The following is a 15,759-nucleotide window of genomic DNA, read 5'->3' on the forward strand; positions in this document are numbered from 1 at the left end:
GGCTTAGGGATCGAGAGGTTCCTGGTTCGAATCCCGCCCTGACCACTGGAATTTCCTTGAGCAAGAAATTTATCCCACATCTGCTCCTCTCCACCCAGGTGTATAAATGGGTACCTATGAGGGAAATAAGCCAATGTGCCGTGGCTGCATACTGCGCCAAGATGTTAACGGACGACTTATGACCCAGTGATCAGGGAAAAATGTAAAGCGCCTTTGAACGCACATCTCGAGTATGAAAAGGGCGCGAAGAATTGTTTTGACCTCAAAGTGTCTTTTTTTATATATACCACATTTATATGTGGTATATAAAAAAAATGACACTTTGAGGTCAAAACAATTCTTCGGGACAATTTCAAACTAACAGTTTTCATATTTAGCTAACACGTAAATATTCAGTGATATATAGATACGTTTTAAGACATAAAACACCAGCTAAGTCTGGCATGAAATTTTTTCTTGAGATATATATATTATTGACTTTCTGTCTTTTCATATTGGTTCCTTTTATTGAAATATAATAATAAAAGATTGGAATAAAACAGGCACGTAAACTTGTGAGCTGACGAGACTATGATGTAGATTCAATACAGTTGAATTGAACTCTGAAATTGGGCATCTGTTAAAGAATTGTTTTACATGTGGCGGTTCATTATTTAACCTTAATTGGGCGAGAATAAAACGTGTTATGAAATATAAACTATAATTATATCACAAATACACAAACGTTGTAACTGTTTAAAATATAAACAAGATATAATATAAAACAAAACATATATAAAAGCAAGCGTTTCTCAATGGTACTAAAATATTTAGCTTTTTTGAGGAAGAAATTACATTGTATCCAATAATTTATTGTGAAATAGACTGTTTTGAGGTACATTTTGTATCAATTCATTTTGATGCCAATGAAACCTCTGTAACTCGAGGTATCACAGTGATCAAGAAAAAGCGCAAGTTACCAAAGTAACCAGACTAAGATGTGAACAATAATCAATAAAATATAAATATTGCGTTTAATTTGTCGAGGGTATTTCGTCCTAAAATGATAAACCTCCTCGAGTAATATAGGTCCAGTTTAAATTGTACCCGGGATAAGTTCACAAACGGTTTGCTTGATGATCATCCCTTAAGTTCCTGAAGTTCCTCAGTATAGTTTTCATTGATCTTGCTCATTTTGTCCATCAGGTCGTCATTGCTTGTAACAAGTATACTTCCGGTTTCCGGTGGAATCCAATCAGAAATAGTGTTGAGATCCGAAGGGATGGATAACGCCTTCGGTTTTGTTCTTAGTTTTCCACTTTCAATTGAAGTTTTGGTAACATCAAATGTCGTAAACTTGTCTAAAGCAGGGAAATAAATCGACGTTTTTGCAACTGCAGCGGTAGCAGCAGAAGAAGTTGTATCTTTGTTAGGTCTAACATCGCTTGTTTTTGAAAGGTTCTGACTCATGCTGGATAGAGGATGTATATTTTGTTCGCCATAATACGGATCTCGAGAGTAATTACTTGAAAGCCGAGTTTGCAAATTCTGATTCAAATGGCCATAGCATACTGGAGTGCTATGGTGGTTGAAAGTGTTATATTTACAGTCGAATTGCATGTGTTCTGCGCGTGGAATCGCACATGCTATGTTTTGCATGGTAATGTCGTTTTGTCTACTTGACCAGTCGTGTGTATGTGATATAGGCACCTTTTCATTCATTCCTTGATACTCAAATGAGGGGCTAAAATTCGCCGATGTTTCGTAAATAACATACGGTGCGTTGCTTTCAATGTTGGAGCCCTGTCCTCGAGCAAGCAACGTCGATTCGTTATCATAGTCCGTGGGTTGACTTCGTATGCGATGTTCATGTATGCCAGATGTGTATGGTACAGAGTATGTTTTAATATGCAGTCGTTCATTTTCGTTCAAAATATGCCGATGTGGTGCGCTCATTTGATATGATTGTCCGCCTCTGTCACTATTTAATGAAGATTGATACGGTGTTTGATCGCATTGATGAAATTGATTTCCACTGATTTCATCTGGTACATATCGACCCTTTTCCCTTGCGACGTGTACGTCACGGCAGCTTTCCTTAGGTCGCGCTCCATTGTAGGATATATCCGAGGAAGAGTCATTAAATCTACTTAGTTTTGTTTTAATACGTGCTATCTCTTGTTGTTTAATTTCTGGACTATTTTCTCCTATATCTTGCATACATGGTTTATGTTGAAAACCGTTTCTTTCGCATTTGGTAGAATTAGGTTGATTGATACCTACAAATGGCTTACTATTGCGTTCTTTTTCACAGTTAGGTTTTGTACCTTGTTCGCTCTCAGTTTTAGTATTTATGTTTTCAAAATACGGCACTGGTGAGGCATCTTTAATAGATGATTCTAGATCTTTATATTCAGGAGTGTTTTCATAAGACTGTTTTAATCGCGAAAATTCGTCCTCTTCCGAGTCTATACAGTGTATCTTAGATAACAAATCATTCATGTTTTGCAAAAGCTCTATCATGCTTTCTTCAATACATTTCTCTTTAAAAGGTGAAGGAAAGCAAGAGAAGGTAACTGGTATTACAAATAAATTATTTTCCTTTGTTTTCTTGTGAATTGCTCTCGTTAAAAGTGTTCGAAAATATCGGTTCGAATTGTTGTCGGTACAAACCACGATGACGAATTTAAGGCCGCCGAAAAGCCTGTCCAAAGCTGTTGTATCGCCATTTAAGCAATCAACGGGGATGGGGGCTAACTTGCATTTACATTCTTTCCCGATAAAGTTTTGAAAGTCTTCCAATACTTTAACATACTTCCGGTCCGTACTGATGTTGCTACGAGAAACGTCGAGAAATGGGTGTATCACAATTCCTTGGGGCTTCTGGTCTGCAAAGGAAATAACATATTATATACGACATCTGCTGTACACGTTTATATATATATGTATTTGTCAACTATTTTATACCCAAATTTAATCTCGATAGATCTACACGTTCACTTCGATATTTTATTTGTCTTTCGCAGCAGAATTAGACTTTAAAAGGGGACAATTATTGTATAAATTGTTAACTTGTATTCATCTTATATTTTAATTTGTTTCAATGATGAGTTTAAAGGGACTTGTTCACAGATTTTGGCATGTTTTGAAGTGTTTTTTTATTAAATGCTTTAAATTGATAAATCCAAGCATCGGATTAAACAGCTCCGGTATAAAACACGAATGAAATTAAAGAAATGAAAAAAGAGAAAATAGTTAATCTCACATAGGCTCGAACCAATGACATTGATGTTAAAAGGCTATAGCTTAAACCACACAGACATAAATTATGTATTGGTATTGGATTCTGTAGTTTTTACACTCAATATAAGCACTCCACGTAATGTCACACGATAAAACGAAAACAACAGAACTCCCCAAATTACTCAATCGTTTCGCGTTTGTAACGCTTTATAATTTTATCAATTTGTAACGTTCATTATTGGTAAACGAAATTGTGTTTTTAGACTGAGTTTATGGCATAAGTGTTATTTCGCTCACTAATGCATATTGTTCATTCATTTTTTTGATATGTGTCAAAAACTTCATGAATTGTAATTTTGACAAAAGGTGAAAAAGTTCCTGGTTAAATTACCATGGTCAAAAACACGCAAACCATATTTTTCTCGTTTTCGTCGTCGACGAAGACACGACCTCGAAGTAACAACGGTCAGCACCAACACCAACATCACACCGACAACACAGCCGACCACCATGGTAACGATTTGCGTCGGTTGCAAGTCAGCTAAATAGCGGAGAGGAGAATCTAATAATAGAAAACCTAGGCTAGACGATCGTTTGTTCTTGAGACGATAGACATCGTCTTATATATTTCTACCACCCAGATTTCGTGTAACATAAATAATCATATACACACGCGGGTGGACGTGAACGATGCATCAGTATGGCTCCATCGAGATTTTGAAATCTATTTTGTGAAGATAGCGGATTTGTTGAACAAATTATTGAAAAGCGGAATACTTTCGTTCAGGTGAGTGTTGTATTGTTGAATGTATGAATTTTGGCAATGTCTATTGCCACATTATTTCGAAACTTTAAGACACTTGTTGAAAAGCACACTGACCAAAAAGTTATTAACTGGAACAGCAGTCAGCATCTATTAAATGGTCAAGTTCGAGAAGTATGGTCTCTTATCTAGTTTTTGTGGCACATGTTAACACATGCCTATGAATTTTGTTACATCGCCCGTTGTAAAACGAAGTGAAATTTAATTCACTTGCACAACTTGAAAGCGCATTCAACGAGAAAAGAAGAACAAGAGTGACGAATAATAACGATGATGATAGTTCACATTATCAGAAGTTATCCTAATCGAGTTAGAAACGAAAATAAGAACAATATTATGTATCAAAGGTGAAATCGAAACCTTAAATAACATTGTCTTGAAACGTATTGTTTTTCAATATATATGGCGTAAATAAAACTAAGGACGTTTCGTGAAAATTAATAAATAATTGTTTCTGCATGCCATCCACCGTGAAAGCCTTCTACTACTTATTTAATTTATTACTACTTTTGCTAAAGATACTGCAATAATGAATAGTTACAATCACTAAAAAACAATTATTTTATCTCAAATGATAATTTTTGTTATTTATTTCACATTCTGACATATATTATCAGGTAAAAAAAAACATTAGCTGTATATACAGAGGTACGTTAATTAAAAATTCATATCGAATACACGCGTGTAAAAAATGCAGTTTGTAAATAAATCATCTTATACAATTTTTACAGAAAACATACGACTTTGTCCGCGACGTACAAAACACACATATTTGCAAACAAGTTGTATTCTGTTCATTATATTAAATGTATGTATATCCAGAACACAGCCGTTTTTATTAGTGTAATAGTCATATCCACCTCATTCCGACCATCTTTCCCTTTAATAGTATTGTTATTAGTCCTTTTTCTGTCAACAGACAGAGTCTACATGCCACGGAATCATGTGGTTATATCTAATAGTCAGCATCAAGATTCATAAATTCAACAATTAAAACAATAATCTTAATAAATATGCACCGCTTGACAACACATTCAACTAAATCCGTGTCTTTACTACATTTACATCGATTTCTCGCGTCAACCTTACTGATGCATCATGTACGTCCACCCCCTTGGCATAAAGGCGATTAGCGGTGTTCAAACACTTTTTTATAAGTTTAAGCTGCATTGATTAATTTCCTTAATAATAAATTGTGTACAATATAAAATTATGCTTTTTGAAATCGAATTTTTTTCCGCGCTTAAAGGAAGTGTTCTTTTTTTCTTTACAGATCGTTATTTTGTTTCATTACTTTAATACTAGAAAGCAGAATCCAGTTTATAAGCTCAGGAACAGTTCATTTACCTGCGTTCTTTTCAATCTTTGTTGCGTCAACTGTGTACGAAATGACTTCCGAACAGTTGTATGCAGCAGCACAGGTTCTGGAAACAACCTGAATAATGGATAGACATTATGTAGTAGTAATAGTACTAGTTGTAGTAATGAATAGATTCAATAGTAGGAGCAGTAGTATTTGTTGTAGTAGTAGCAGCATCAACAGCGGCAGCAGAAGCAGCAGTAGAAGTAGTAGAAGTTGTAGTAGTAGTAGTAGTAGTAGTAGTAGTAGTAGTAGTAGTAGCAGCAGCAGCAGCAGCAGTAGTAGTAGTAGTAGTAGTAGTAGTAGTAGTAGTAGTAGTAGTAGTAGTAGTAGTAGTAGTAGTAGTAATAGTAGTAGTAGTAGTAGTAGTAGTAGTAGTAGTTGCTTACCTTTACGAAATACACGCCATGTGATATGTCCTTAAACACTGTTCGATTGGTATCCCACAGAGAAATCTAGAAAACAGGGCGAAAAGTATGACAATAATTTGTACTAATTTGATCGTGACTTTTTCATATTTTCTATACTGTTTAAGACATTCTCGCTTGATCGCTTGACATAAAATGTAATTTTGAATCACGTTATACAAAACGTAATCAGAATCTCAACATATTGAAACTAAAATTAAATCTTACTTGGTTGGTTGGACCGCAGCCCCTTTCTTTTGTACAGAGGGTTACATCGTAGCCAAGAGAAGTAAAATTCCGGGGCTGTGGCTCCACGATGACCTCTATAGTTCTTTGACTCACATTGAGATTGGTGGCCACCGCTGGTCGCCAGTTCTTACTGTCCATGTATCGAACTGATGCAAATGGGTGTGATTTTACTGATTTTTAAGATGAAAAACAACAACAACACATACACAACAGAACAACATATTTGTCATGTACAAACGAAAACTTCGTTACAAGTACGATTTAATGTTGCTATTAATCTGACAAAAAAAATGAATGCATTCTTCCAATTTTGCCCTGTGTGCACACACAAAGGTTAATCCACATAACTGAAGTTCGTATTTAGTTATCAAAGAATCCATATCGCCCATTGGTGTGCAAAAAGGTACCATGTGCCTTCTAATTTCAATGTCACATGGTACCTTTTTGCACCAATGGGGCGATATTTTATTTATTTCTTATTTATGTGAGCATAGCAACCATCATGTTTCTATGACGAAATAACTTGCACATTCCCAGTTAGCGCCTTATCTACACGCACCGTTCTTTCAATCTACATTAAGTACTTTTTGAGTTATCACAGGATCCATATTTAGTCGTTAATTATTTCTGTAACCATTGCAACCAAATATCTTGTCTGACGAAAACACTTCTTTTATTTTTGACAATATCCAGATACTTTCCACTTATTTCTGAAACCATAGAAACCATAGTTTATGTATAAGGAAAAGCTGAAATGACGTTCATTTTCCCAGTATGGCTTTTTTATCCACATACTTATTTTCATTCACCTAGCTTAAAAACGTTTTGAGTTACCGCAGGCGCAAGCACGCACGGAGAGACGCCTATAATTTATCATTCATTTATATATATACCTACTCATTTCTGCGGGAGATTATAATAATGCAACAGACATGGTTTGTGCTTTAGGTTTATCGCTCATCGACAAGCCAATATCCTTAGTATTATGCTTATGTACCCCGTTTAAATAGGTAATTCTTTATTTATAAATAATTGCGCCGTTGTTAATTTTTTGGGTATAGTTTTCCGTTGAATTGCCATAATGTTAATCCTTCATCCTTACCTGGTAGCGTAATATAGAAATCACGTGATCGCCCATCAGACGTGTTCAAACTCAATATGTAGGTATATTTGGGGTTATATCTATCCAAACCAAACATGCACCGGTATGATATATTTCTCTGAAAAAGGTATCAGAAAACCAATGTTTATATATATATTACGATCGGACAAAGAGTTTATTATTAGTTATAAATCCAATCCAATCCGATTGACACGTGTGATTTTGATTACGACAAATGCAATAATTTGAAGAAAACAAATTCATGTTTAAAAGCACTGTTTGCATAGTCTACCTTAACGTTTTAAACTGTGTTATATGTAAAACAAACAACATAACGCATAATTTTGCAAAAAAAAACCATAAATATTTAACAAAATAGACTTTAATTTCAATCCAATCGATGTCAGTAGGTACGTTTTAACAAACAAGAAGGCCGATAGGCCAATGTCGCTAACCTGATACCTATAGAATCTAACATTGTAATTGTAGATGGTGTGATTTTTGTGTGATTAATGTAGTTTGTTTTAATTTGTTTGCCACATACTTATTGTGGTCTAATACAGTATGAGAACACATTTATGTTTTTAAAATACATATATTATCAAAACACTAATACATAGAGTGGGCCAATTTTGACCGAAGTCTCGTGATTTAAAAAAAAACTAAGCAGAAGATCACCATACAATGTCGCACAGAACATATTAAACCCCTGAACTTCTCAGTTTCAGAGAATAAGATTTTTAAGGTAATTTACTTAATAAGTCTATATAAATCATGTAACACTTTATTAGATTAGTTTTTATCCAATGTTCGTAGTTTAAACAAACTTGGAAGAGGAAAACTATATAATGCTAAAAACAAATATCAAACACCTGACCCTTGCGGTTACAGGTTAAAAAAAGTGTAAAGTTTTTCTATACCCTCTGTTCATAAATAATTTGACCCCTCATCTGCTGTTTCAGAGAATAATATTTTTGTAAAGTCATCAATATTTACATAAATGGAAATCGCGTTACCCCTAGTGCGGGACCAATTTGGGCCCCATAGACATGATTTAAACATTTTTGGCCAACGACCAACATACTATGTTAAACATCAAATATCAGACCACTGACCTATAGGTTCCAGAAAATAAGATTCTTAAAGTTATTGTTTATACTACTGGACACTAGCGTGTCCAGTTTTTACCAAAGGTGCATAATTAAAAAATGGTAGAGGACAGCGATAAAAAGGATACATGCCAATAACCAAACCTCTTAGCTTTGCGTTTTCAGAGTCGGTTGAACAATGTTTTCCATATTTATTCCTAAGAAAAACAAGTTACTCTTGCGGTTTGATAGAAGAATGATAGGGCGTTGAAAGGTTTTACCCCTGTGAAATTATTTGAAAAAACTTAGTAGACGACAGCAACACAATGTCACACCCCAAATATCAACGTCCTGACCCTTGTGGTTTCAGAAAATATTTTTTTTTGTTTTTATTTTACAAATTTTGTTCGAGCTCCTTTGACCTATATATGCAATGGTCAGGAACGGTTTAAACAGCTTTGAAAGAGGATCACTTAAACATCATTCCTGTGAGGTGTCATAAAACTGTCAGTGGTTCAGGAGGAGAAGGTTTTAGAAAAAAAACGGACGGACGCATGCACAACGGCCGACGAACAACACGGTATTCTGAAGCGCTGTGTGCTAGTTGAGCTAAAAAACGCACTTCGATGTCAAGTAATGAACAGTATTTTTCCTTCCGGTTTTCACTTAAAAAGTTTACGTTACTATCCTTCTTGAAATACACGGATGTTAAATTATTGAATAGTTTAATGTTTTAAATATATTCTTCAAAAAAAGTATACAACCGATTTTTGCGAAAAACTAACATACCGGATGGTCCACGTCGTAATGAGTGGGTGGGGAATAATTATGGAAAATGAAGATTCTCTCGCGAGGGCATTTGTAGTAAAAACGATCGCGGTACGCCTCCTCCCATACGCTGGAAAATTTTAAGAAGATCGCGTTGGGATGCTGGTAATGTCCTCCATAGGTCACTTGCTCCTTGTTCCCTGAGTATAAGCGTCCATCTTGTTTCGATTTGTCTTGGTCAATTACGCCAGAGTGAATTGCTTGAAAATACATAAATCCTTTTGGTAAAATGTGCTGCAGAAAATAAACTTTATGTTTAGTTGATATACCAGTAACAGGTAAGAATATAGATGAATACAATAACGTACAATTAATCATCAGGTCAAAAATATGCTAGCGCCGATAAATTGTTTCCATTAACCAGTAAGACATGAGCTTGATCAGAAAAAAATAACCGTTTGCTGTCAACGAGATTGGTGTTGATAATAATTAAACTGACAATACAGATTATATTTATAAATTTTATAATCGGCAACGTTCTTGTAAATGTATTTAGTTTTTACATAATAGTTTGACGGCGATGAATTGCCCAGCCGAAGGCGATAAGCCCTGAACTATCCTTTATATATGGTATGTGCATTGTATTTCCATGTAAAAGGCTTATGGTCAAATGACTAAAACCAACTTGAATTTTAAGGCTCTCTTTCCTTCTTATGCATTTTTTATTATTTGGGTTATTTTAGTTCTTTCATTGTGCAAGTTGTTTTTCCTAAATAGATGTAGCGGTGCCCTCGTATACAGTGTATACTTGTTAGACAACCTTAATAGAAGTGCATTGCGATATTTCATATTAAGTTGAGTATATATGCAGTTTGACTACAAAAATAGTGTGCAGCTGATCAGAAATACCTCGTGGTAGGCGAAATGTGATCTCAATAGCTAAACTGTTTAATTCACGAATCCAGTACGAGCTAACACCAAGCAGGTCAGGTGCGTCGAAAAGAGTAGCAACATCTTTTCTCAGGGAGTTCGTTTTCTTGAAATTGACTATTTCTGGAAATGAATTTACAAATAATGTAAAATAAAAAAAGATAGTTCAATTACGTATGAAATGCAAGTGCTCTTTCTTTAATTATTGACGTACAATCCTGTTAGTTTACTGTGTCAAGACATGTATTTCAAAAACTTAATGAGAATAATACAAGTAATGGTAAGGACTTACCTTCTTTATGTCCAACAGAGCAGTTGAAAAATTCGTTGTCACCATCGAATCTTATAGACTGAAAACGACAAACAGATTGTAAAGACTCAATAATTTGTGCAATTAAGGTACATGGTTCACTACTCGAAACATATAACAATTCAATATTATTTGCTTAAAGGCCACACAAAGGCCAAAGGTTACACAAACGTACAAATTGTTCAGGGCATAGTTAATTTCTTTCTGCTATATAAACATATAATGTTAACAGTACGTGTTTAGACGCACTTTGTAGTAAGTATGTAGCTGCGTGCTCATTTATACACAATCTTACATAAACACGTCACGTATGCGTTGATTCTATCCTTTTTTAAACAGGAGCCTCATGTTACTAACTTAATGACCACTATAAAGGTCAACACTCAATCATTTTCACTGCACTTTTCTGTGTGCATGTGTATTCGCTTATATGCATATGTATGTTCTTGTAATCAACCAACAAATTCGAAGTTGCCATACTATTGTAAAAATATAATAGAATTTGTAATACATATTTGCCCCTTCAACGTTAACAAATAGTCCATCTGATAAATTAACGGACGCAATTAGAAAAAGATCACAAAGTGTACCTTCTGTGAGCAACTCCGGGCCTCCCTGTCACATGAAGTGTTCGTTTTGGGTGCGTCGCAATCAACCTCTGACCTGACTGCCGCAAGGGACAGTATCAGTGGTATAAAGTATGTGTACATGGACATGACATCGGGTCTTTCAGGTGTTTGAAAATTTAACTAAAACGAGAGCAATCGAAACGAATTATAGATGTATCGTACAATGATTTACATCATGCATTTAAATATATATGGATCGTGCTCTGTGAAAAAGGGGTTTAAGGCATGTGCGTAAAGTATCGTCCCAGACTAGCCTGTGCAGTCTGCAAAGGCAAATCAGGGACGACACTTTCCGCTTGTATGATATTTTTCGTTTCAAGAAAGTCTTTTCTTAGCAAAAATCAAGTTATGGCGGAAAGTGTCGTCCCTGTGCGGACTTCGCAGGCTAGTCTGGAACGACACTCTACGCACATGCATTAAACCCCTTTTTCACAGAGCACGGCCCATATATATAACCAGTTTTAACAGGCAATCATTATTACCATTAATCTGCATCAGTTTTCGAATATTAATAGCCTGATGAAATGTACATACGAGTATGCCTTAGAATTTGATTAAATAGACGTATGGATAATAAAAATGTATGTACGTTAAATCTGGATTCAATTATTTCTGTGTATAATAATTTCCTTTATCGATCTGTTTGAATATGCACAAATACTCGCTAAATGTTTAACGTTTGATCTAATCATTGTGTTTTTAACAACAAACATATATTTCATCACCGTTTATATACTCACGTTGTGAATGGATTATCCGATCAGTTCAGTGAACAATCTTTATTTCTACCAAAATACAAAATAATGTCTCAACCCGAGCGTAACTTTGTTTAAGTAAACATATTAGAATATTAATCCACTGAGAAGCACAACAACTAAAGAAGAATTTAAATGTACACACTGGTGCTCCATATATACATGTAGTTTAAGAATCTTAAAACCTTCGTGTTGTAGCAAACGGCGCATCATTGATTGGTAATCATAAACATGTGCTATGGTCTCCACTTTCAAAACGGTTGTGAACTTCCTTTGCCCGTCGTGAATGTATTTGTACTCTTTAATAGATTATGCATAAGTAACCTGTAGTATCTAGGTTGACACAATACTTCCTCGTTGAGATAAAACCTTTCGTATTGGCTACCCTTACAATAAACCTCGGTCAATAAAGCTGTGTGTATTGTGGCGTATTTTGCGAAATACCTGTTAAGCATAACGGTCTTTGTGAAAAAATATCGTGAATTCAATATTGATTAAAAACTTCCTGTTTAAAATTTGAAATGTGATATGATACAAGAAATAAACATGCTTAGTTACAACCCCACTTGCAAATGTTTAAAGGAATGTACATTGTTTCTCTTATTTCAGTATAGGCTCGACACTTGCAAATGTTTAAAGCAGTGTATATTTCTTATCTTATTTCAGTACAAGCTAAACAATATGAATTATTTCACACAAGAAATGTAGTCGATGATCAGCTTTTAGAGTTGTGTTATTGATATGGTGTGCGTTTTTGCAATCATGGCAGAGTTCTCGAGATCGACTCTACTAGTGTCACCGAAACAATAGAAAGGCATATATAATTTGTTACTTCCCTGAGACGGACAGTTTTACAGCAAGAGGCAATGAATCTTAATAAAATCAGAAATAATCTGAGCTTATTTTTAATACATCTCCATGCAGGTTATCTGGGATTTAAGCGTTACAACAATATTTGCATACTGTTCTGCATGTTTATTTATGTTAATTGGTATTGTAATGACTACAGATTTCCCAACATATTTTATGGTATTATTTTGTTTTCCTGTCGCTGATTGTTTTAAGTTTGAAGAAAACAAAATTATTGAGTTATTTGTTTTGATCTGTCTTCATGCAACGCCAATCAGTTTTCACTTTTAAACACTTCAGTTTAAATTCAACTTTTTAAAAGTGCACTTAAAAAAGAGGAACACAAAATAGTAAGGTCAACTACCTTTAAGTCCCCGTTCGCGGCGATATATATGGAAAGAATCGTAGGAAAACGTGTTTTTAGTTTAAACCTATTTATTTTAGCTCGATTGCATCGAAAGCCTAAGGCTTATATAAACGCTCTCGAGTCCGTTTCCTGGGCCTAGAACCAGTACTTGGTGTCTTTGGGGAAGATCTCAAGAACGCTCCCACGGTTGGGATCGAACCCGTGACCTCCCGGTCGCTAGGCGGACACCATATCCATTACACCACGGCGACAAAACGTGTTTTTATTGAGGATATCACTGAAAATCCGGTTGTAATCGGTTGGAAACAAACAATATAGCGATTTTTATTTTGGGGTCGAGTACGGTAAAGTACGAAAACGACCTACCGGTAATTAGTATTCATGATTCGACACGTTAATTCAAACCTAAACAAAAAAATGCGGAGAGAAGGTAAGAACAAATGCAAATACATCTGTTACAGACGTAAACTGAGTTGCAACGCTACGTTTTTGCTAAATCTTTGTATTTATCTTTCATATACTTATAATGTTTATCGAAAGCTAAATATAGATATAATTTGCATAACTCGCGACGCTGCAATGATTTTCGCCTATTGCATGTATTTATGATCATTTAAATAATATTTTATCGATTCAAAACCGATTTTGACCAGGTTTTCGATGTCAACCTCGATAAAAATAGATTTCAATGAATTTATGTAAAGTTTATTTCTCGCTATACGATTTATATGCAAGACAACGATCTATTCCGCGAACGGGGACTTTAACATGTGAATGATATGCCTTGATCCAATTAGGAAACGTTGTCCCCTAGTATGATTTAAATTTAAATTTAATGTAAATTTGTTTTTCAAGCAAGGTCTACTCTAATTCACAGCGTTGAATGGATTCAAATATGTCAAGTATTGAACAAACACATTCGATGTGTGTATGCAAAATCACTTTCAACATCGGGTTTGACCAATACAATTTTAAAATGAAACAAGAATATGTACTGTTTTCACTCAGCAAATTAAAAAAAAAACAGCAACATTATTCAGAAACAAACATTTTGTACACTTTCAAGAAAATAAGTCATGCAACAGTGAACACAAATGATGATTTTTTTTCCGATAAATAACCAAAATTTTAAGTTATTAATTGACCAATCTCTTGCTGTTTCTTTTGATCGGTAAGATGTCCATTTTAAACGATTTCAGCAACTATTGTTTTAAAGTATGTCTGAAATCGGGCTTTAAGTACTTGCATTAAGCTGCAAAATGCCCATGATTTCCAAACAATATTTTCAGATCATAAAGCTTTGCTTATATTTACTGCAAAAAACACTTAACCTTTCTTTGACTATGGGAAATAGGCAGCGTGTCGTGACTGTTTGAAGGACTCAGAAAACGACACGACCTCCCATAATGACGTTGTTCATTTATTGCTTTACAACACAATATATGTATTGATGCAAAGCATCAAAGGGCGTCGGGAATTTCAGTGTAAAAGGCACTCACTGAAGTTACATGGAACGAGTTTTTTCTACTGTAAATATTAATATATTGGCCGATTATTTTAATCAAAATAGAAAAACATACTGGTATAACCATTATCTATGATTTTGTGTTATAACCCCCAAATAACCATTATCTATGATGTTGTGTTATAGCCCCCAAATAACCATGATTTTGTGTTGTAACCTCCAAATATTCCATAGTTCATTTTATTAACATTAGTTTCCTTTTTTTTACTGGCATCCGCGGCAATTTTCATTAATGGAACAGAACTGTGTAGGTTTTAAAAAATCTGCTTCATCTCACAAAATGCGCATTGATAGTGTCACCTAAAAAAGTCCATACCAAAGGGTCCATACCACCTGGATAGTAATACGTGTCGCGCTTCGCGCTCTATATGTGGTTCTTAAAAAAACTCCGAGGAGTGCTTGACTCTAGGGAAACGGGTTGCTGGGACACAGCTCCTCCTTGATAAGCGGCTGCTTCCTTTATCACAACTCATTGTTACAATCAATAATACGTGTCGCGCTTCGCGCTCTATATGTGGTAGGGATAGTACTTAGGGCCTATGATAGACAACCATATACAACAACAAAATACATGCAAAATAGATGTGTTGTTTGCATTTATTTGTTAATATAAAACACGTGTATTTTTAATAACATATTTAAGAGATGTAAGAAATTTAAATTAACGTTGTCACCACGCGGCATCCATTAATTTTAATAAAAATGTGCAACGTTGTATTTAGGTCGCATTAAAACGCAGTATTTTTTAATTCTATTTAAAATAATATATATAAATATATAAATAAAATGAATAATATATATAAAAAAAATACTCCCCGCCAGGGAATCGATCCCACCAACTCCCGATATCTAGGCGGACACCTCATCCACTACACCACGGCGACTGTTGAAAGTTTCAGACAAAAATGTTGACTATTTATTTAAAGTTTCACCGGTTCACGTATTTGCCCAGTCCCTGTGATCTTTTATTAGTTCCCAGTCCCCGTGTTTAGCTATTAATTAAAAGAATTAACTTTGCATTATTGGCAATAAATGTTGTAATAAATATAATAGGCACAAATGCAGTACTTATTTACACTAATTTACAAAAAAAATCACCACTATGCAAGATATTCTTAAAACAAAAATATATACATTGATCCGTACAATAACTGCTCCTCCCATAAGCGAAAAAAAATGCATTACATACTAGTCGACGCTCTCCAGAGCGACGCCAATAAAACTACATGAATGGAAACAACTTGTGTTTAATGTACAAACAGGAAGTTGTGTGCGAGATTTAAGCCATGTATATAAAATATAAAACTACCAATAAACAAGCGCTTAAAGTTACAGAACTGACATGAGGAAGTAAGGATTTACCTTTGGATATTTA

The 15,759-nt window shown here is 34.7% G+C and overlaps 1 protein-coding gene across 3 annotated transcripts; it reads right to left on the reverse strand.

The window, feature by feature from the left end:
• Positions 1-545: 545 nt before the first annotated feature.
• Positions 546-12,080, reverse strand: LOC127831727 (uncharacterized). 3 transcript variants are annotated; one of them, XM_052356763.1, is made up of 11 exons: positions 11,629-12,080; positions 10,850-11,008; positions 10,242-10,299; positions 9,929-10,072; positions 9,041-9,279; positions 7,164-7,281; positions 6,041-6,207; positions 5,795-5,860; positions 5,393-5,480; positions 3,635-3,784; positions 546-2,867 (listed from the first exon to the last, which is right to left on the reverse strand). In XM_052356763.1, the coding sequence occupies exons 2-11, from the start codon at positions 10,973-10,975 to the stop codon at positions 1,120-1,122; spliced, it is 2,904 nt and encodes a 967-aa protein (XP_052212723.1). In that variant the 5' UTR covers positions 10,976-11,008; positions 11,629-12,080; the 3' UTR covers positions 546-1,119. The 3 variants fall into 3 exon arrangements, with proteins under 3 accessions (XP_052212723.1, XP_052212722.1, XP_052212721.1); XM_052356762.1 differs by having other exon boundaries at positions 3,614-3,763; positions 11,629-12,079; XM_052356761.1 differs by having other exon boundaries at positions 3,614-3,784; positions 11,629-12,079.
• Positions 12,081-15,759: the final 3,679 nt, after the last annotated feature.

The sequence above is a fragment of the Dreissena polymorpha genome, chromosome 5 (genome assembly GCF_020536995.1).
Source record: "Dreissena polymorpha isolate Duluth1 chromosome 5, UMN_Dpol_1.0, whole genome shotgun sequence".
NCBI lineage: Eukaryota > Metazoa > Mollusca > Bivalvia > Myida > Dreissenidae > Dreissena > Dreissena polymorpha.

Coding starts and splice junctions, on each gene's coding strand:
- LOC127831727 (XM_052356761.1), bottom strand. CDS start 10,975: ATGTCCATGTACACATACTTTATACCACTGATACTGTCCCTTGCGGCA. Junction 10,300..10,849: donor CCCGGAGTTGCTCACAGAAG/GTACACTTTGTG, acceptor TGTCGTTTTCAG/TCTATAAGATTCGATGGTGA. Junction 5,861..6,040: donor GCTGCGGTCCAACCAACCAA/GTAAGATTTAAT, acceptor CCTGTTTTCTAG/ATTTCTCTGTGGGATACCAA.